The following is a 21183-nucleotide window of genomic DNA, read 5'->3' on the forward strand; positions in this document are numbered from 1 at the left end:
TTTTGCAGATTAACACTGGAGTGATAAAAGATCAGATGGTCATGTACAGGTAGAGATATTGGTGTGCAGAAGAGCAGAAAAGTAAATAAATAGAAACAGTACGGGGATGAGGTAGGTGAAAAGGGTGGGCTATTTACCAATAGACTATGTACAGCTGCAGCGATCGGTTAGCTGCTCAGATAGCTGATGTTTGAAGTTGGTGAGGGAGATAAAAGTCTCCAACTTCAGCGATTTTTGCAATTCGTTCCAGTCACAGGCAGCAGAGTACTGGAACGAAAGGCGGCCAAATGAGGTGTTGGCTTTAGGGATGATCAGTGAGATACACCTGCTGGAGCGCGTGCTACGGATGGGTGTTGCCATCGTGACCAGTGAGCTGAGATAAGGCGGAGCTTTACCTAGCATAGACTTGTAGATGACCTGGAGCCAGTGGGTCTGGCGACGAATATGTAGCGAGGGCCAGCCGACTAGAGCATACAGGTCGCAGTGGTGGGTAGTATAAGGTGCTTTAGTGACAAAACGGATGGCACTGTGATAGACTGCATCCAGTTTGCTGAGTAGAGTGTTGGAAGCCATTTTGTAGATGACATCGCCGAAGTCGAGGATCGGTAGGATAGTCAGTTTTACTAGGGTAAGCTTGGCGGCTTGAGTGAAGGAGGCTTTGTTGCGGAATAGAAAGCCGACTCTTGATTTGATTTTCGATTGGAGATGTTTGATATGAGTCTGGAAGGAGAGTTTGCAGTCTAGCCAGACACCTAGGTACTTATAGACGTCCACATATTCTAGGTCGGAACCATCCAGGGTGGTGATGCTAGTCGGGCATGCAGGTGCAGGCAGCGACCGGTTGAAAAGCATGCATTTGGTCTTACTAGCGTTTAAGAGCAGTTGGAGGCCACAGAAGGAGTGTTGTATGGCATTGAAGCTTGTTTGGAGGTTAGATAGCACAGTGTCCAAAGACGGGCCGAAAGTATATAGAATGGTGTCGTCTGCGTAGAGGTGGATCAGGGAATCGCCCGCAGCAAGAGCAACATCATTGATATACACAGAGAAAAGAGTCGGCCCGAGAATTGAACCCTGTGGCACCCCCATAGAGACTGCCAGAGGACCGGACAGCATGCCCTCCGATTTGACACACTGAACTCTGTCTGCAAAGTAATTGGTGAACCAGGCAAGGCAGTCATCCGAAAAACCGAGGCTACTGAGTCTGCCGATAAGAATATGGTGATTGACAGAGTCGAAAGCCTTGGCGAGGTCGATGAAGACGGCTGCACAGTACTGTCTTTTATCGATGGCGGTTATGATGTCGTTTAGTACCTTGAGTGTGGCTGAGGTGCACCCATGACCGGCTCGGAAACCAGATTGCACAGCGGAGAAGGTACGGTGGGATTCGAGATGGTCAGTGACCTGTTTGTTGACTTGGCTTTCGAAGACCTTAGATAGGCAGGGCAGGATGGATATAGGTCTGTAACAGTTTGGGTCCAGGGTGTCTCCCCCTTTGAAGAGGGGGATGACTGCGGCAGCTTTCCAATCCTTGGGGATCTCAGACGAGATGAAAGAGAGGTTGAACAGGCTGGTAATAGGGGTTGCGACAATGGTGGCAGATAGTTTCAGAAATAGAGGGTCCAGATTGTCAAGCCCAGCTGATTTGTACGGGTCCAGGTTTTGCAGCTCTTTCAGAACATCTGCTATCTGGATTTGGGTAAAGGAGAACCTGGAGAGGCTTGGGCGAGGAGCTGCGGGGGGGGCGGAGCTGTTGGCCGAGGTTGAAGTAGCCAGGCGGAAGGCATGGCCAGCCGTTGAGAAATGCTTATTGAAGTTTTCGATAATCATGGATTTATCAGTGGTGACCGTGTTACCTAGCCTCAGTGCAGTGGGCAGCTGGGAGGAGGTGCTCTTGTTCTCCATGGACTTCACAGTGTCCCAGAACTTTTTGGAGTTGGAGCTACAGGATGCAAACTTCTGCCTGAAGTTAAGTCAATGATTTGATAGAGCAGTCTGACTGAGCGATGGTAGGCACCAGCAGGCTCATAAGCATTCATTCAAACAGCACTTTCGTGTGTTTTGCCAGCAGCTCTGCTGTTTGACTTCAAGCCCATCAACTCCCGAGATTAGGCTGGTGTAACAATGTGAAATGGCTAGCTAGTTAGCGGGGTGCGCGCTAATAGCATTTCAAACGTCACTCGCTCTGAGACTTGGAGTAGTTGTTCCCCTTGCTCTGCATGGGTAACGCTGCTTCGAGGGTGGCTGTTGTCGATGTGTTCCTGGTTCGAGCCCAGGTAGGAGAGAGGAGAGGGACGGAAGCTATACTGTTACACTGGCAATACTAAAGTGCCTATAAGAACATCCAATAGTCAAAGGTATATGAAATACAAATGGTATAGAGAGAAATAGTCCTATAAATACTATATTAACTACAACCTAAAACCTCTTACCTTGGAATATTGAAGTCTCATGTTAAAAGGAACCACCAGCTTTCATATATTCTCATGTTCTGAGCAAGGAACTTAAACGTTAGCTTTTTTACATGGCACATATTGTACTTGTACTTTCTTCTCCAACACATTGTTTTTGCATTATTTAAACCAAATTGAACATGTTTCATTATTTATTTGAGGCTAAATGGATTTTTATTGATTTATTATAGTAAGTTAAAATAAGTGTTCATTCAGTATTGTTGTAATTGTCATTATTACAAAAAAAATTAAATAAATTGTCAGATTAATCGATATCGCCTTTTTTTGGTCCTCCAATAATCGGTATCAGTGTTGAAAAATCATAATCGGTCGACCTCTAGTTTGGACCATGAAAGTTTGTTGGTGAGGGAGAGGTTGTTGTCCTGGCACCACTGCCAGGTCTCTGACCTCCTCCCTATATGCTGACTCATTGGAACTTGAAGGGCGATTGGGTCTAATCGAAAGCTATGTCAATGTGTGTCTTGTTGTAAAATGTGTTTATTTGCTTCTCGGAGTGGAAAGCAAACAAAGGAACCCCTCTGTGTCTTTGTCTGTATGTCGCTGCTGTACAGAATAGACGGGTGGTCGCGTGCCTCACGTGTATCCCTCAGTCTATTCCCATGTCTCTGGTCTACACCCTCCCCTGCTAATCATTTTATTACATAATGCTGCTAGGCTGAATCTGTCCTGTTCTATAACATTTATATTCCTCCCCCCTACCTCTCTTTCCCTTTTTCATTCTAAACCCAAGTGAACCCCCTATGGGTGACCCGTGTATGACTTTTGCTCAGGGAACATTTTGTACCAATCGAATAACAAAGGAATGCAAATTAGCCTGGCTTTTTTCCCTCCTGTCCCTCTGTGTCTGATAGAAAGGAGGAGGGCTCAGCACATACTATTGGCTGAGCCCACAAACCACAGTTTCTTCAGGCCCACCCATATCTCCTCCTCTTGGCACAGACTGCTCCCGACTGATTGGGCAGATACGCGTGGGTTTACACAACAGCCCTGCCCCCTCTGAGTTGGGCCAGCCCCCTTACAGCAGGACTGAAGTTTAGTTCCTCACCCAGCCTCAGTTGAAAATGCCATATGTGTAGAAGTAAACAAAGAACTCAGAGACATAGCCTAGTTAGAAACTTTGAGTCAGCCTAGAGTTTAATTTAGTCCAACTGTTGTGCTCTCCACGTTCTATTTATACAAATGTCGTCTCGGTAGGACTGAAGTATTTTTTTAACAGAGTTCTGTGGGTGTTGACATTCCTGAACAGATGGTGCAGTTTTGGCAGAACTAGCAGACAACTGGCTAACGGGCCTGCTCTTCCCACTTCACCCTTCCAGGCAGCCGCAGACCATCGGACAGACCCCCATGGTGTCCCCCCGGGCAGAGACCACCCCCATCCCTGTGCCCACCCAGGTGCGGAACTACCAGCGCATCAAGCAGAACCTCTCCAACAGCCCCACCACCACGCTTTACAGCTCGCCCAGGTAAGAGACACTGTCTGGGGAAAAGGGCATCGGTACTGTTTACCGTACGGTAGCAGAGAGAACAGTCAATGGCTTGGGGGGCTTTAGGGCCTTCCTCTGACACTGCCTGGTATAGAGGTCCTGGATGGCAAGGAGCTGGGCCTCAGTGATGTACTGGTCCATACGCACTACACTCTGTAGAGCCTTGCAGTTGAATACCTAGTATTTGCCATACCAAGTGGTGATGCAGCCAGTCAAGATGCTCTCAATGGTGCAGCTGTATAGCATTTTGAGGTGCCCCTGTCCTGGGTGGTTCTCGAAGTACAACTGTCACGATTAAGACATTTTTTGTCTTGTGGGTGCATACAGTTTCCACACCTGGCTGATCAGAGACTAGTCTTTCATGTTGTTGGATTTTTAATGACTAACCTTTGGGTGGGAAGGAAAATTCACCTATAACTGTCAGTTATTGCATCAGGTAAAGTTTCACAAAGTTTCATCAGTTTAGTCAGTGGATATTACTTGTTATATTGTGGTGTGATGGGGGGGGGGGTCAAGACAGAAAGGGAGGGAATAGGAGGAGGTTTTGAATCTCCTTTAGAGGCAAATTAGTTTTATTGTTGTGCTTCTATTGACTGTTGTGAGATGAGATAAGAACATGGCCACAGGGATTAGTATAGTGTTTCTGTGGTGCTTTTCCAAGCAGCCAGGGTTTTATGTTAATGTAGGCTCTACTATTATTGTGTTTCCGTCAGGACTGTGACACGAAAGACTTGTGGCAAACAGAATCAACAACATCTGCATCATCAAATCTGTTGCTTTGCGAGAAGGTGTTAACGTTCAAAGTTGGCCATTATTATGTAAATTCAAGCTGAAAAGTACCCAGGGCCTTGCCTTGGCTACAAGTTAGAGCAAGTCCACCTCAGCCCAATTAGGCATGGGTGCTGGCCCGCATAGAAGGAAACAGAAAAGTCTGAGTCTTTTGGGTAAAACACTGGGGTAAATCCACATTGGGAATGCGGTACTGGAGTAGCCTAGCTCCACAGTGAACCCTCTGCTCCCTTACCCCCTACCTACCCTCACCACAGGGCCCCAAAGCCTGGGCAGTGGGTAAATCAAATCAAATTTATTTGTCACATACACATGGTTAGCAGACGTTAATGCGAGTGTAGCGAAATGCTTGTGCTTCGAGTTCCGACAATGCAGTAATAACCAACAAGTAATCTAACAATTGCTTCGAGTTCCGACAATGCAGTAATAACCAACAAGTAATCTAACAATTTCACAACTACATTATACACACAAGTGTAAAGGGATGAAGAATATGTACATAAAAATATATGAATCAGTGATGGTACAGAACGGCATAGGCGAGATGCAGTAGATGGTATCGAGTACACTATATACATATGAGATGAGTAATGTAGGGTATGTAAACATTATATTAAGTGGCATTGTGTAAAGTGGCTAGTGATATATATTTTTTTACATACATTTCTACGTTATTAAAGTGGCTGGAGTTGAGTCAGTATGTTGGCAGCAGCCACTCAATGTTAGTGGTGGCTGTTTAACAGTCTGATTGATGGCCTTGAGATAGAAGCTGTTTTTCAGTCTCTCGGTCCCTGCTTTGATGCACCTGTACTGACCTCGCCTTCTGGATGATAGCTGGGTGAACTGGCAGTGGCTCGGGTGGTTGTTGTCCTTGATGATCTTTATGGCCTTCCTGTGACATCGGGTGGTGTAGGTGTCCTGGAGGGCAGGTAGTTTGCCCCCGGTGATGCGTTGTGCAGACCTCACTACCCTCTGGAGAGCCTTACGGTTGTGGGGAGAGCAGTTGCCGTACCAGGGTATACAGCCCGACAGGATGCTTTCGATTGTGCATCTGTAAAAGTTTGTGAGTGCTTTTGGTGACAAGCCACATTTTTTCAGCCTCCTGAGGTTGAAGAGGCACTGCTGCGCCTTCTTCACCACGCTGTCTGTGTGGGTGGACCATTTCAGTTTGTCCGTGATGTGTACGCCGAGGAACTTAAAACGTACTACCCTCTCCATTACTTTCCCGTCGATGTGGATAGGGGGGTGCTCCCTCTGCTGTTTCCTGAAGTCCCCGATCATCTCCTTTGTTTTTTTGACGTTGAGTGAAAGGTTATTTTCCTGACACCACACTCCGAGGGCCCTCACCTCCTCCCTGTAGGCCGTCTCGTCATTGTTGGTAATCAAGCATACCACTGTAGTGTCGTCTGCAAACTTGATGATTGAGTTGGAGGCGTGCATGGCCACGCAGTCGTGGGTGAACAGGGAGTACAGGAGGGGGCTCAGAACGCACCCTTGTGGGTCCCCAGTGTTGAGGATCAGCGGGGTGGAGATGTTGTTACCTACCCTCACCACCTTGGGGCGGCCCATCAGGAAGTCCAGTACCCAGTTGCACAGGGCGTGACGAGACCCAGGCTCTCGAGCTTGATGACGAGATTGGAGGGTACTATGGTGTTAAATGCTGAGCTGTAGTCGATGAACAGCATTCTCACATAGGTATTCTTCTTGTCCAGATGGTTTAGGGCAGTGTGGTTGCGATTGTGTCGTCTGTGGCCCTATTGGGACAGTAAGCAAATTGGAGTGGGTCTAGGGTGTCAGGTAGGGTGGAGGTGATATGGTCCTTGACTAGTCTCTCAAAGCACTTCATGATGACGGAAGTGAGTACTACGGGGCGGTAGTCGTTTAGCTCAGTTACCTTATCTTTCTTGGGAACAGAAACAATGGTGGCCCTCTTGAAGCATGTGGGAACAGCAGACTGGGATAAGGATTGATTGAATATGTCCGTAAACACACCAGCCAGCTGGTCTGCACATGCTCTGAGGACGCGGCTGGGGATGCCTTCTGGGCTTGCAGCCTTGCGAGGGTTAACACGTTTAATGTTTTACTCACATCGGCTGCAGTGATTGAGAGTCCGCAGGTTTTGGTAGCGGGCCGTGTCAGTGGCACTGTATTGTCCTCAAAGCGAGCAAAGAAGTTGTTTAGTCTGTCTGGGAGCAAGACATCCTGGTCCGCGACAGAGCTGGTTTTCTTTTTGTAATCCGTGATTGACTGTAGACCCTGCCACATACCTCTTGTGTCTGAGCCGTTGAATTGCGATTCTACTTTGTCTCTATTCTGACACTTAGCTTGTTTGAATGCCTTGCGGAGGGAATAGCTACACTGTATGTATTCGGTCATGTTCCCGGTCACCTTGCCCTGATTAAAAGCAGTGGTTTGCGTTTTCAGTTTCGCGCGAATGCTGCCACCAATCCACAGTTTCTGGTTTGGGAATGTTTTAATAGTTGCTGTGGGTACGACATCGCCGATGCACTTACTAATAAACTCGCTCACCGAATCAGCGTATTCGTCAAAGTTGTTGTTTGACGCAATGCAGAACATATCCCAGTCTACGTGATCGAAGCAATCTTGAAGCGTGGTCTCTGTCTATAGGCAGGTAGCAACAAAATGGAGTCGTGGTCAGCTTTTCCGAAAGGAGGGCGGGGAAGAGGCCTTATATGTGTCGCAGAAGTTAGAATAACAATGATCCAGGGTTTTACCAGCCCTGGTAGCACAATCGATATGCTGATAGAATTTAGGGAGCCTTGTTTTCAAATTAGCCTTGTTAAAATCCCCAGCTACAATGAATGCAGCCTCAGGATATATGGTTTCCAGTTTACATAGAGTCAAATGAAGTTTGTTCAGGGCCATCGATGTGTCTGCTTGGGGGGGGGGGGATATATGCGGCTGTGATTATAATCGAAGAGAATTCTCTTGGTAGATATTGCGGTCGACATTCGATTGTGAGGAATTGACTTCAGGTGAATAGAAGGACTTGAGTTCCTGTATATTGTTATGATCACACCACGTCTCGTTAATCATAAGGCATACCCCCCCGCCCCTCTTCTTACCAGAAAGATGCTTGTTTCTGTCGGCGCGATGGGTGAAGAAACCAGGTGGCTGTACCGACTCCGATAGCGTGTCTCGAGTGAGCCATGTTTCCGTGAAGCAAAGAATGTTAGTTACTCATGTCTCTCTGGAATGCTGCCCTTGCTCGTATTTCATCAACCTTGTTGTCAAGAGACTGGACATTGGCGAGTAGTATGCTCGGGAGCGGTGCGCGATGTGCCTGTCTCCGGAGCCTGACTAGAAGACCGCTTCGTCTGCCCCTTTTACGGCGTTGTTGTTTTGGTTCGCCGGCTGGGATCCGATCCATTGTCCCGGGTGGTGGGCAAAACAGAGGATCCGCTTCGGAAAGTCGTATTCCTGGTCGTAATGATGGTGAGTTGACGTTGCTCTTATATCCAATAGTTCCTCCCGACTGTACGTAATAAAACCTAAGATTACCTGGGGTACCAATGTACAAAATAACACGTAAAAAAAAAATATACTGCATAGTTTCCTTGGAACGCGAAGCGAGGCGGCCATCTCTGTCGGCGCCGGAAGTAATTTAGTCAGAGTACGGAGTAGCCAGCCTCCCCCGACTGCGCCCCCTTTTCCCTTGGCCCTGGGTCTTACTCTGTGTCCTCCAAGGAGGATTAAGCTCTCTGTCATAGACCGATTACCCTGTCGTTGACCGTGTCTGGCTAGTTAACGAGTTAGCGTTTAGCGACCGTTCTTTATGTTCAAGAAGAGATGAATGCAGAGAGCTAGTACAGCAGGCTTGCAGACAGACACTGCAGACATCTCAGGGGAAGACTGGCTTCCATATGTGCCCGCCTGCTGCCTACTCTTTTCTCTGTCAGACATTTAAAAAAATGAACTCCAGAAAACTGTAGAGAGGAAGTGAGGCAGAAAGAGAGAGAGTGGAAGAGTACTCGCTGTCAGCACAACAGTTGCTCAACCAATGTTCCGACATGCTTGTTTTTTCGCAAGTGTAGGCTAACAGCCGTGTATGAAGTGCTTGCAGCGTGACATGGTGGTCTTGGCAGCAATCTGACGGTCGCTGAATAACTCCGGAAGTTGAAATTAGGGCCAAGTAAAAAAGGCAACTGTTACACTGAGCTGAGGGAATAGAATCTAGCTAAGCTCATTGCCAAAGTTCATGTTTTCACATGTTTTAGAAAGGTTATTCAAGTGTTATTTGATGACAACATGAAGGATAGTGGTTGGAAACTAGAGCATCGCTGTAACTAAAAAGGGGGTTCATGAACTGTAGGTGTTGGTTCTGGTGGACTAACAATGAATGTTATGTTTTTGTTATGTATGTATTGTGTATTTGTGATATCTAAACCTCCATTGTGTGTGCTTGTGGTCTATGCAGGTCTGGTACAGTGAGGCGGTCCAACACCAGTCCCATGGGTTTCCCTAAGGTTGGCTCTGGGTCCGCCAGCTCTGCAGACTGCAGCCCTCAGATGACAGGCAGACGTCTCTCTATAGGCAGCTCCCGCCCATACTCGCCCTCACCTCTGGGTAAGAACATGCCCCAACATGTCCTCATATCTCATATCATTCAACACGCCTGGCATCAAAATCATTTTACATTGAAACCTTCTGTTGACATCTAATGCAACACTGCATGAATATGTCTGTGTGTGTTTCTCTTCAAGTGGGCACAATCCCAGAGCAGCTGGGTCACTGTTGTTGTGGACACACTAAGGGCCACGAGTCCCGCAGCCGCAGCTCCTCAGGAGGTGAGTTCAGTAGACAGACAGACCGATAGAACAAGGCTGGGTTTCCCAAAGATCTTCATTCCATTTAAACTAAATGGACAAAATATGATCTTAGTGCTCTTGTGAAACCCAGCCTAGGATGACTTTTAAAGAGCGACAGACAAGGGCAGCTACAGAAGTGTTTACATGTTCTTCTCTCTCTCCCCTCCCCTGAGGTGGATGTTTATGATTGACAAAAGCCATGACTCAGGTTTTATTTGAAATAACAGGTATTCCATTAACACTCTGGGAGGGAGGTTGTGTATGGGAGTTGGAGCCTTTCAACCACCCGTCCACGCAGATTTCAGAAGTGTGTCACGGGGCCAGTATCCATGGCAACCACAGTGTCATAGAAAGGACTTGCCTTGAGCAAAACAGTGCAGATACAGTTAGTACTTTGTCTCCTTTGGAAAACCTGGAGATTAACAACCCAGACCTGATGACCTGCTAAAGAAACCAACCCAGACCCAGACCTGATGACCTGCTAAAGAAGAAACAAACCAGAACTGATGACCTGCTAAAGACGAAACCAACCAGACCTGATGACCTGCTAAAGAAACCAACCCAGACCCAGACCTGATGACCCGCTAAAGAAGAAACCAACCAGACCTGATGACCTGCTAAAGACGAAACCAACCAGACCTGATGACCTGCTAAAGAAGAAACAAACCAGACCTGATGACCTGCTAAAGAAAGCCAACCCAGACCCAGACCTGATGACCTGCTAAAGAAGAAACAAACCAGACCTGATGACCTGCTAAAGATGAAACCAACCAGACCTGATGACCTGCTAAAGAAGAAACAACCCAGACCTGATGACCTGCTAAAGAAGAAACAAACCAGACCTGATGACCTGCTAAAGAAGAAACAAACCAGACCTGATGACCTGCTAAAGAAGAAACAAACCAGACCTGATGACCTGCTAAAGAAAGCCAACCCAGACCCAGACCTGATGACCTGCTAAAGAAGAAACAAACCAGACCTGATGACCTGCTAAAGATGAAACCAACCAGACCTGATGACCTGCTAAAGAAGAAACAACCCAGACCTGATGACCTGCTAAAGAAGAAACAAACCAGACCTGATGACCTGCTAAAGAAGAAACAACCCAGACCTGATGACCTGCTAAAGAAGAAACAACCCAGACCTGATGACCTGCTAAAGAAGAAACCAACCAGACCTGATGACCTGCTAAAGAAACCAACCCAGACCCAGACCTGATGACCTGCTAAAGAAGAAACCAACCAGACCTGATGACCTGCTAAAGACGAAACCAACCAGACCTGATGACCTGCTAAAGAAGAAACAACCCAGACCTGATGACCTGCTAAAGAAGAAACAAACCAGACATGATGACCTGCTAAAGAAGAAACAAACCAGACCTGATGACCTGCTAAAGAAGAAACAACCCAGACCTGATGACCTGCTAAAGAAGAAACAAACCAGACCTGATGACCTGCTAAAGAAGAAACAACCCAGACCTGATGACCTGCTAAAGACGAAACCAACCAGACCTGATGACCTGCTAAAGAAGAAACAAACCAGACCTGATGACCTGCTAAAGAAGAAACAACCCAGACCTGATGACCTGCTAAAGAAGAAACAAACCAGACCTGATGACCTGCTAAAGAAGAAACAACCCAGACCTGATGACCTGCTAAAGAAGAAACAAACCAGACCTGATGACCTGCTAAAGAAGAAACCAATACAGACTTGATGACCTGCTAAAGAAGAAACAAACCAGACCTGATGACCTGCTAAAGAAGAAACAAACCAGACCTGATGACCTGCTAAAGAAGAAACAAACCAGACCTGATGACCTGCTAAAGAAGAAACAACCCAGACCTGATGACCTGCTAAAGAAGAAACAAACCAGACCTGATGACCTGCTAAAGAAGAAACCAATACAGACTTGATGACCTGCTAAAGAAGAAACTAGAAGGGGTCTTTTTGAACTTCTCAGCAGCAATACTCTGAATTAACAAGAGGCTTATAAAAACATTAACCTAGTGGCCCTTCACTGCTGCTATTTTTGACTTGGTTTACAGTGGAAAAATACAAACTTCAAAACTGTAGAGCCATCTAGTGGTGAATTGTACATCTTCTCTAGATTAGTATGGGCCAACTCCACTAACAATATACTAGCACTAATGTAACTGATGAAACTTTTAACTTTTACATTAAGTGATAAATGACTTCTATGAATGACTGTGTGTCTCCTTTAGGTTCTCCAGTGCCGTCGTCCCAGTTACTGGGGGCTCGCCTTCAGAGTTCCCCCACCCTGACCGAGGTCTACCAGACCAGACAGAAACTCCATAAGCAGCTGTCAGACCCCATCCAGCCCTCCACTTCCAACTACCCCCCCAGCCACTCCCCTCATCTGGGTCGCCCTGGCAATCTGGGCACCTCCCCCACCAAACACCTGGGCTCCTCTCCCCGCTCCTCTGATTGGCTGACAAAGTCACCGCTGCCCACCATCATTGGCTCCCCCACCAAGGTTGGTTAAGTTGATAACCATTTTGGCATATTTTAATCAGAAAGCCCAATTCTGTTTTGCTACGGTCCTACTTACCACAACCTTGGAGTGAGTATTCCCAGTAACTGTTGACCTCGATGTCCCTGTTCAGCCCATCTCGGCCCCATTCAAGATCCCTAAGACGCAGGCGTCCTGTAACCTGATGGCCCTGGCAGACAGTCCCACAACCACTAAGACCCTGGTGGACGCACGGGACATCTGTGCCCACCACTGCACCCCCTATCCCAGTGGGCGCCAGTCTGCCCCTGAGGCCAGTAGGACCACCTTTGGCAGGTAATGTGAGCACTATGGTCTTTCTCTTTCTGTGTGGTTAATATATACTACATGACCAAATGTATGTGGACACCTGCTCATTGAACATCTCATTTCAAAATCATGGGCGGTAATATGGAGTTGCTCCCCCCTTTGCTGCTATAACAGCCTACCCTCTTCTGAGAAGGCTTTACACTAGATTAGATTGGAATTAGAGGTTGACCGAGTATGATTTTTCAACGCCAATACCGATTACTGGAGGACCAAAATTAGCCGATATTTATTAAATCGGACGATTTTTAGTTATATATATTTATATATATATATTTGTAATAATGACAATTACAAAAATACTGAATGAACAATGAAAATAAAATAATACATAATACAATAATACGTACATAAAATCTATTTAGTCTCAAATAAATAATGAAACATGCTCAATTTGGTTTAAATAATGCAAAAACACAGTGTTGGAGAAGAAATAAAAGTGCAATATGTGCCATGTAAAAAAGCTAATGTTTAAGTTTCTTGCTCAGAACATATGAAAGCTGGTGGTTCAATATTCCCAGTTCTTCAATATTCCCAGTTCAGAAGTTTTAGGTTGTAGTTATTATAGGAATTATGACGCGGCGACTATTTTTCTCTATACCATTTGTATTTCATATACCTTTGACTATTGGATGTTCTAATAGGCACTTTAGTATTGCCAGCCTAATCTCAGGAGTTGATAGGTTTGAAGTCATAAACAGTGTGTGAATCAAGCATTGCTAAGAGCTGCTGGCAAACGCAGTAAAGTTTTAATGAATGCTTACGAGCCTGCTACCGCCTACCACCGCTCCGTCAGACTGATCTATCAAATCATAGACTTAATTATAATATAATAAAGACAGAAATACGATCCTTTGGTCATTAATATGGTCATATCCGGAAACTATCATTTTGAAAACAAAACGTTTATTCTTTCAGTGAAATACGGAACCGTTCCGCATTTTATCAAACGGGTGGCAACCCTAAGTCTAAATACTTCTGTTACATTGCACAACCTTCAATGTTATGTCATAATTATGTACAATTCTGGCAAATGAATTCACAACAATCTAGGCGGCCCAAACTGTTGCATATACCCTGGCTCTGCGTGCAATGAATGCAAGCGAAGTGACACAATTTCTCTAGTTAATATTGCCTACTTCTGTGTATTGATTTTAAGAAAGGCATTGATTTTTATGGTTAGGTACAGTCGTGCAATGATTGTGCTTTTTTCGCGAATGTGCTTTTGTTAAATCATCATAGGCTGTGATTCGATGATAAATTAACAGGCACCGCATTGATTTTATGCAACGCAGGACAAGCTAGTTAACCTAGTAATATCATCAACCATGTGTAGTTAACTAGTGATTATGTGAAGAAATATTTTTTTTTATAAGATAAGTTTAACGCCAGCTAGCAGCTTACCTTGGCTCCTTGCTGCACTCGCGTAACAGGTGGGCAGCCTGCCACGCAGTTTCCTCATGGAAGGCAATTTAACCGGCCATAATCGGCATCCAAAAATTCTGATTACCGATTTGTTATGAAAACTTGAAATCGGTTAATCGGTCGACCTCTAGTTGGAATATTGCTGTGGGGACTTGCTTCCATTCAACCACAAGCATTAGTGAGGTCTGCACTGATTTGGGGCGATTAGGCCTGGCTCGCAGTCGGCATTCCAATTCATCCCAACGGTGTTCGATGGGGTTGAGGTCAGAGCTCTGTGCAGGCCAGTCAAGTTCTTCCACACCGATCTTGACAAACCATTTCTGTATGGACCTCGCTTTGTGCACGAGGCCATTGTCATGCTGAAACAGGAAAGGGCCTTCCCCAAGCTGTTGCCACAAAGTTGGAAGCACAGAATTGTCTAGAATGTCATTGTATGCTGTAGCGTTAAGATTTCCCTTCACTGGAACTAAGGGGCCTAGCCCGAACCATGAAAAACAGCCCCAGATCATTATTACTCCATCCGACTGCCAGTTGGTGAAGCGTGATTCATCACTCCAGAGAACGCGTTTCCACTGATCCAGAGGCCAATGACAGCGAGCTTTACACCACTACAGCCAACTGTTGGCATTGTGCATGGTGATCTTAGGCTTGTGTGCAGCTACTTGGCCATGGAAACCCATTTCATGAAGCTCCCAACAAACGTTGCTTCCAGAGGCAGTTTGGAACTCTGTAGTGAGTGTTGCAACCGAGGATAGACAATTTTTACGAGCTTCAGCACTCGGTGGTGCCATTCTGTGAGCTTGTGTGGCCTACCACTTCGCAGCTGAGCCTTGTTGCGCCCAGACATTTCCACTTCACAATAACATCACTTACAGTTGAACGGGGAGCTCTAGCAGGGCAGAAATTTGGCAAACTGACTTGTTGGAAAGGTGGCATCCTATGACAGTGAGAAAGTCATTGAGCTCTTCAATAAGGCCATTCTACGACCAATGTTTGGCTATGGAGATTGCATGGCTGTGTGCTCGATTTTATAGACCTTTCAGCAACGGGTGTGGCTGAAATAGCCAAATACACTAATTTGAAGCGGTGTCCACACACTTTTGTATATATAGTGTATCTCTTGCTCATCTCAATGTGTTCTGCATGTATTTCTCTCCCCAGGTCTGTCAGTACTGGCCGTCTGTCTGAACAGCCAATCAGAATCACTCTAGGGGGACAGCCCTACCAGGGAAGCACGGACAGCCTCAACACAGAGCGTCCCATGGATACAGGTAAATAAACACACACTGACACACACACACACTGTCCTAGTTTGTCCTCACCGGTATAATTAATGGAACAGATGTTTGTACCGTTAATTAGAAAACAGCTGGAGACAGAAAATGGGTTGTGAAATTAGAGAGTTTAGTAAGAAATAACCTAGCTAGTAAACTGACCTGTACAACAATGGTTTAGTAGATGACACTTGTCATTGTCCCCAAGAACAACACAAATACAAAGACTCACCAGTCTTCCTGCTTCATGGCTTCTCGCCCTGCATGAACTGCTTGGATTGGCTGCTCTGACAGGCACTTCCTGTGAGAGCTTGATTGGCTTAGTGTGAATGACCCCCCCCTCCCTCCCTAGCCCCGGCAGGACCGTTTGGGCTGGCTCAGCTTCAGGGCGGGGCGGCGAGTCCCCGGACCGTTCTCTTCACCGTGGGCTCGCCCCCCAACAGCAGCACCCCCCCTACCTGCAGCCACCTGGGCACCCGGCCGCGCACCACCTCAGGTGAGACCGCTCACTGCGTCAGCGGCTAACTACTAGGCTAACCTGCTAGGCTAACCATTTGCTAAACCCCACTTCCCAAAGCTACACCCTCCTAGCTAACCTTCTAACGCTAATTACTATGACCACTCAATGTTGCCTACCTGGAGTGAAGCGCTAACTCAGGGGTAGTGGTTCCAATGCCAGTCCCCTGAGGTACATAACTGTAATTTAGTGGGCAATCTCTCTCCCTCTCCTTGTGCTGTCCATCTTAGTGGGTACTATCAATAATCGTCTGTCTCAGTGGACTGAACATTGTTCTGGGAAAAAAAAAAAAAGTCTCTGAAATTCTCTAGAATTCAAATTCAACCAATGAAAAGAGCAATCAAATTATGCCAAAGTGATCTACATAATGACATGAACAATAAAGTTATATCCCTCTCGCCTTCTCTCGCTCTCAGTGGGCTCCAACAGTTCGGCAGGCTCCCTGTGCTCCACCAGTGGGCGAGTGTATGTGGGATCTCCTCCAGGCATGGCAATTGGGACCCCTCCCCAAGGAGGGGCAGAGGCAGGTCCCAGCAGCCTACGCTATGTCCCCTACGGTACCTCTCCCCCCAGCCTGGATGGATTCATCACCTTCGAGGCCCCAGAGCTGCCTGAGGAGACACTCATGGAGGTGAGAGGGGACCATCTCTGTGTGTGTGTGGAATTTCTATTTGCACACGTCTTTCTGTAATATCTGACCTGTATCATGTGTTTGTGACTACAGCGAGAGCACACAGACACTCTGATGCACCTACGGATGATGCTGTCCTTCACTGACTGTGTCCTGGATATCGCAGCGGTGCGAGCAGGAGGAGCAGACCTGGGTATATCGGCTGCCTCCCTCTACCCCCCTCAGGAGAGTGTTGTAGTGGACCAGATCAGCCAGCTCAGCAAGGAGTGGGGGTAAGGGAGAGGGTCATTTTAACTGAATGTATTTTGGTTTTAGTTCGGACCCAAACCTGTTGCATTTCGTCATAGTGATGCACATAAAATAATGTTGTTTCATCACGATTTTAAAAAATGTTGTGAAAGGAAAGGATGATATTATTATTTTTTAGAAAGAAAGGAAAGCCATGGAAAGAAATAAGATGTATAGGTTAGTAATATGTGCTGTACTGCCCTCTACAGGCAGGTGGAGCAGCTGGTGCTGTACATGAAGGCTGCCCAGCTCCTTGCCTCCTCCCTCCACCTGGCCAAGGCCCAGATTAAATCAGCCAAGCTCAACCCCTCCAGCGCAGTCAAGCAGGGTAAGACAGAAGTCCCCAGACCAGTAACAGTGCCATTACACTATAGTATTTATGGAAGAAAAAAACATTTAAAAAAACGGCATACTAACTTAAAATATCAATAGTATCCAGATGCATGTATAATACTTAGATATCATTATTTTAGTTTATTTTGAGCATCACTAGCTTTCTCTCCCCCTCCCTCCCCTTCCTCAGTGGTGAAGAGTCTGAACGAGCGTTACAAGAGCTGCATCTCCCTGTGTCGGCGGCTCACAGACAAGCTGAACCACTTCTTCTCCGACAAGCAGCGCTTTGTAGATGAGATCAACAGCGTAACCGCAGAGAAACTCATCTATAACCACGCTGTGGAAACGGTGCAGTCTGCAGCTCTGGATGAGATGTTTCAGCAGACGGAGGACATAGCCTACCGCTACAACAAGGCTGCCATGCTGCTAGATGGCCTCTCCAAGATCCTCCAGGACCCTGCAGACATTGAAAATGTGGCCAAGTGTAAGTATCCACCCACCGACCTCAACTATAGATTGGATACCAGTCTGTTTCTGCCACACCATTGATATGTCATGTATGGCCAAAGGCACAAATCCATCTGACAACCAGGCTAGACTCCCCCAACAGGCTCTGTCAGAGACCAGACTAGCTTATCACATTGTAGTGTATCAGAGACTCTGGTGTAGTGGACATGGATATTAATATGGACAGTCAAGTGTGTTAACTAGAGTCTGTTGAGAACAATCCCTTTGACCTCTTATCATAATGGTAACCGGCACTAACAGGCTTGCTTCAACCACTTAGTCTATCTCTGAGCTGCATTCAGATGAGGCTTCAATCAGATTCGGTTTAGAGTGCACTATGGTGCTTTGACAGAGTGTGTGGCATGGCAGCCAAGGCATTGTGACATTGAACAGCCGCTCCAGTGACTGTGTTCTGACTGTGTTTGTGTCTCCTCAACAGACAAGGCCAGTGTGGACCGGAGAATCTCTGCCCTCTGCTACTGCACCGTCACACTTTACGAGTAGCAGACCACACACACACACACACACACACACACACACACACACACACACACACACACACACACACACACACACACACACACACACACACACACACACACACACACACACACACACATCAGGGGCAGCTGTGACCTCCCTGCCCTCCTCCTCTGCCCAGACGGACCACTCTCTACCCTAACCATAGAACCTTGAGAACAAGCACAGAACCCCAATGTTCACTCACGTAGCAGTCCAAGCACCTTTCAGATTCTTTATCTTTTTCTGAGTTTAAGCAAACAGCAACACGACAGATGGTATTAAACCTTCTTGGGCATCGCAGACTGACCGCTGAAGTGCACGAGAGATGATGCACACATTCACTACCAAAGATGATCCAATGATCCTGTAACTGAGACATTCACAGGACATGAACAAGACACAGGCATCTTCTCGCATGCTGTCTGTCAACCGACTCCTTGAAGAGAGTGGGATGTGGACACACACCACCAGATCAAACAAACTACCCAGCTTTTTGTTTCTGACTTGCAGGATTTTTAAATTATTTTGTACCAGAAGAAAGAGATTGACATGAGGACAATGACAACAGAGACTTATACACCGATGAAAAATACAACTTTTTAATGCAAATCACAGTTGTTATTATAATAATGTAAAGGTTTTTACTCTGTGTTATTAATGCTGTTGTAATTATTTATTGGTTTGGGATAGAAGAAGGATGATGTCATGCCGTCTGACATCGTCCTTAGTATTGAAGTGGATGGAAGGAGTATATGAGATTAGTCAACTTAAAGGCAGGCAGTCTGGCCAACACTGTAACAAATACACACACACTCAAACGCCCAAACACACACTTTACAATACAAGAATACACACACACACACACACACACCGTTGTTACACACATGGAAATAATCCTGAAGAGCAAAGGAATCTGTAGATTTGTAATTAGAACTTTTTGTTCATTCGTTAGCTGAAGCACTTTATTGTGAAAAGTGGGGGGGGACACTTTAGGTAAGAGAAGTGTGAAGGCTGCGAGCTGTAGCTCAAGTGGGTTAAAAGGATGGGGGGGGGGGGGTCTCACACCCTTCTCAGCCTGCAACACCACTCGCCCTGCCACAGCTCTCCCTCATTGCTGGGCAACATGCTCGCATGCTCTCTGAATAAGTGTTGCCGTGGAAATGGGGTGAGGGGTCGTATGAAACATCCAGTCTCTACACATCTCCACACCACTGGTGGGCTTCTAGAATACTATGGCAAGAAGAAGCCTGTGGGTGACAGAGAATCAGACTAAAATTGATGTTTTCTTTGCCTCTGGAACTTTTAGCAGTGACCAGCATAGGCATTTGGGGAGGAGGGGTTCCTGATTAGTTAACCAAGGGGGCACCCCCCTCTCCAGGGTGAATCAAGACAAAACAGTCAAATTACTTGAGTAGTTACTTTATGTTTAATTTTCGCTAAATAATACAGAAACAAGCTTTTTTATGTTCATACATGAATAACTGTAGCTAATTTCCTTGTAAATTGATGTTTGCAGAAGTGTAAAAAATGTGTATGTGCATGTGATTTTGTTATTTTGTTTTCTTAAGTGTGTGTGAGAGCACAGTGAGAGAGTGAGGGGGTCAGTGAGCAAGACAACGCCATTGGATGCCCAGCCTCTCAAAGAGCACAAACATTTTTATGTACGTAGGGATTTGATATGCCCTTTTACCCACGCCTGCCACGGGTTCAGTCAACCTACCTCCATTGGAGGTCCCTGGCACAGAGGAGGGTGCCAACCACACGGCAGCTGCTCAGAACATCTTCACACAACTTCCTCTTTATACTAGGACTGTTCATATACTATACTGGATATGGGAATTCTGTGTGGAGAGATCAAATCTACGGTGTATTGGAAGTAAAGAAAGGCCGTGCCTAGCAACCATTCAAGTCTGCTCTCTCCCCAAGCATCTGCTGTGCTCGCAATACAATAGTGTTAGTGAGTCTGCACACGTCAGGTATGCAAAAGGCCAGTGATCCTAGAAAGTCCATTACAGAAGAAGAGCTGGCTCATAAGCCTGTTTGAAAAGTGGGCAGACTTCTTTGATTTTCTATTGTACATGTGTGAATAGTGTGTAATGCATAAACTTGCAACTGGTGGCCACTAGTTTTTTTTAACGATGTACTGTTCTTTTTTTATAGACATATCCAAGTTTTTGTGATTTATTTTGGTTTTGTTGTTCTTGTGCCCTCTCTCCCCTGCTGGTGAGCACTCCGCACCACAAAAAGCCTTTTCTGCACACTGAGTTGAGGGAGAAATACATTAAAAACAATAGTCTGTCTGAATTGACCTAATACATGCATCTATTTATAGCGCTGTGGTTTTAGGCCATACTCCCTCTCTAGCAGTAGTTTATGAAGAATGGAGTACTAACGATGGACTGTTTTAGAGACAAACCATTGGTACTAAGCACATGTTATATCCCGTAGACTGAATGTATTTACCCTCCCTGTCATTTGCACCTGAAGCTGAATATATACCAACTCTTGAGATGGTCAACACCCCCCCTCACCAAACCGACCATGAAAATGCAACTGAATTTCCACACACCTATTTTTCAATGAGAAATTGTAATGTTTTACTTGATATGTGGGCATCTTTCTTTATGGAACTCTACAAATGCAGCCTTTGTTAATTAAAAAGAAAAGTTGGAACCTCATGCATGGTCTGTCTCACTTCATGGAAAATACTAATATAACATTTGTGGGTCCATGAGGGACCCCATTTGAGCCAATGAGCAGTCATTTTGACTCAAACATTCAATAGATTGAGCCAAAATCCTTATTTCTTTGCACAACATCAATATACAGCTTCAAAGAATGTTTCAAACCATCATGTCAATTTCATGGACCATCAGTCCCCAGTTCTGGTGGTGGTTACATTTCTCCAGCCCCATGCCGCAGCTGGAGAAACTGTTTATCATCTGTAACAAGCATCCCCATCCAGACAGATTCTGATAACATTAGCTACACAAGGGGCTCATTCTCTGAATATCACCTAATAAATTAACAGGATTCCAAAATCACACGGTTCTCTGGAACTATTCTAACTTTTCTTTTTTTAGAAGGTGACAGATGGGGAGGAAGGGATATTTTAGGACTGTTACTGCCTATGTTTTCTGAGGACACAGTCAGCAAATTATTCATCCTTGAAACAAATTCTGCATACAAATTGATCTAGTACACAAACTGTTTGTGGCAACCTTCTAATCTCGACTTCAGCGGTTTTATTTTTACAGACCTGAAAAGGAGAGGGAAG

General features: G+C 45.9%; 1 protein-coding gene across 2 annotated transcripts in view; it reads left to right on the top strand.

The window, feature by feature from the left end:
- The window catches only part of LOC109909220 (serine/threonine-protein kinase ULK2-like), a 62064-nt gene extending 41480 nt beyond the window's left edge, over window positions 1–20584 (top strand). Inside the window, exons 15-26 of one of the 2 annotated variants that reach the window (XM_031795570.1) lie at window positions 3788–3934; window positions 9183–9331; window positions 9469–9552; window positions 11796–12067; window positions 12198–12379; window positions 14996–15105; window positions 15461–15604; window positions 16042–16256; window positions 16350–16528; window positions 16754–16872; window positions 17068–17361; window positions 17824–20584. In XM_031795570.1, coding sequence (XP_031651430.1) covers window positions 3788–3934; window positions 9183–9331; window positions 9469–9552; window positions 11796–12067; window positions 12198–12379; window positions 14996–15105; window positions 15461–15604; window positions 16042–16256; window positions 16350–16528; window positions 16754–16872; window positions 17068–17361; window positions 17824–17888 — 1960 coding nt within the window. In that variant the 3' untranslated portion in view covers window positions 17889–20584. The remainder of the gene's footprint in view (window positions 1–3787; window positions 3935–9182; window positions 9332–9468; window positions 9553–11795; window positions 12068–12197; window positions 12380–14995; window positions 15106–15460; window positions 15605–16041; window positions 16257–16349; window positions 16529–16753; window positions 16873–17067; window positions 17362–17823) is intronic. The other variant, XM_031795571.1, reaches the window with a different exon arrangement.
- The last annotated feature ends 599 nt before the right edge of the window (window positions 20585–21183 follow it).

Source organism: Oncorhynchus kisutch, linkage group LG18 (assembly GCF_002021735.2).
Source record: "Oncorhynchus kisutch isolate 150728-3 linkage group LG18, Okis_V2, whole genome shotgun sequence".
Classification (NCBI taxonomy): Eukaryota; Metazoa; Chordata; class Actinopteri; order Salmoniformes; family Salmonidae; genus Oncorhynchus; species Oncorhynchus kisutch.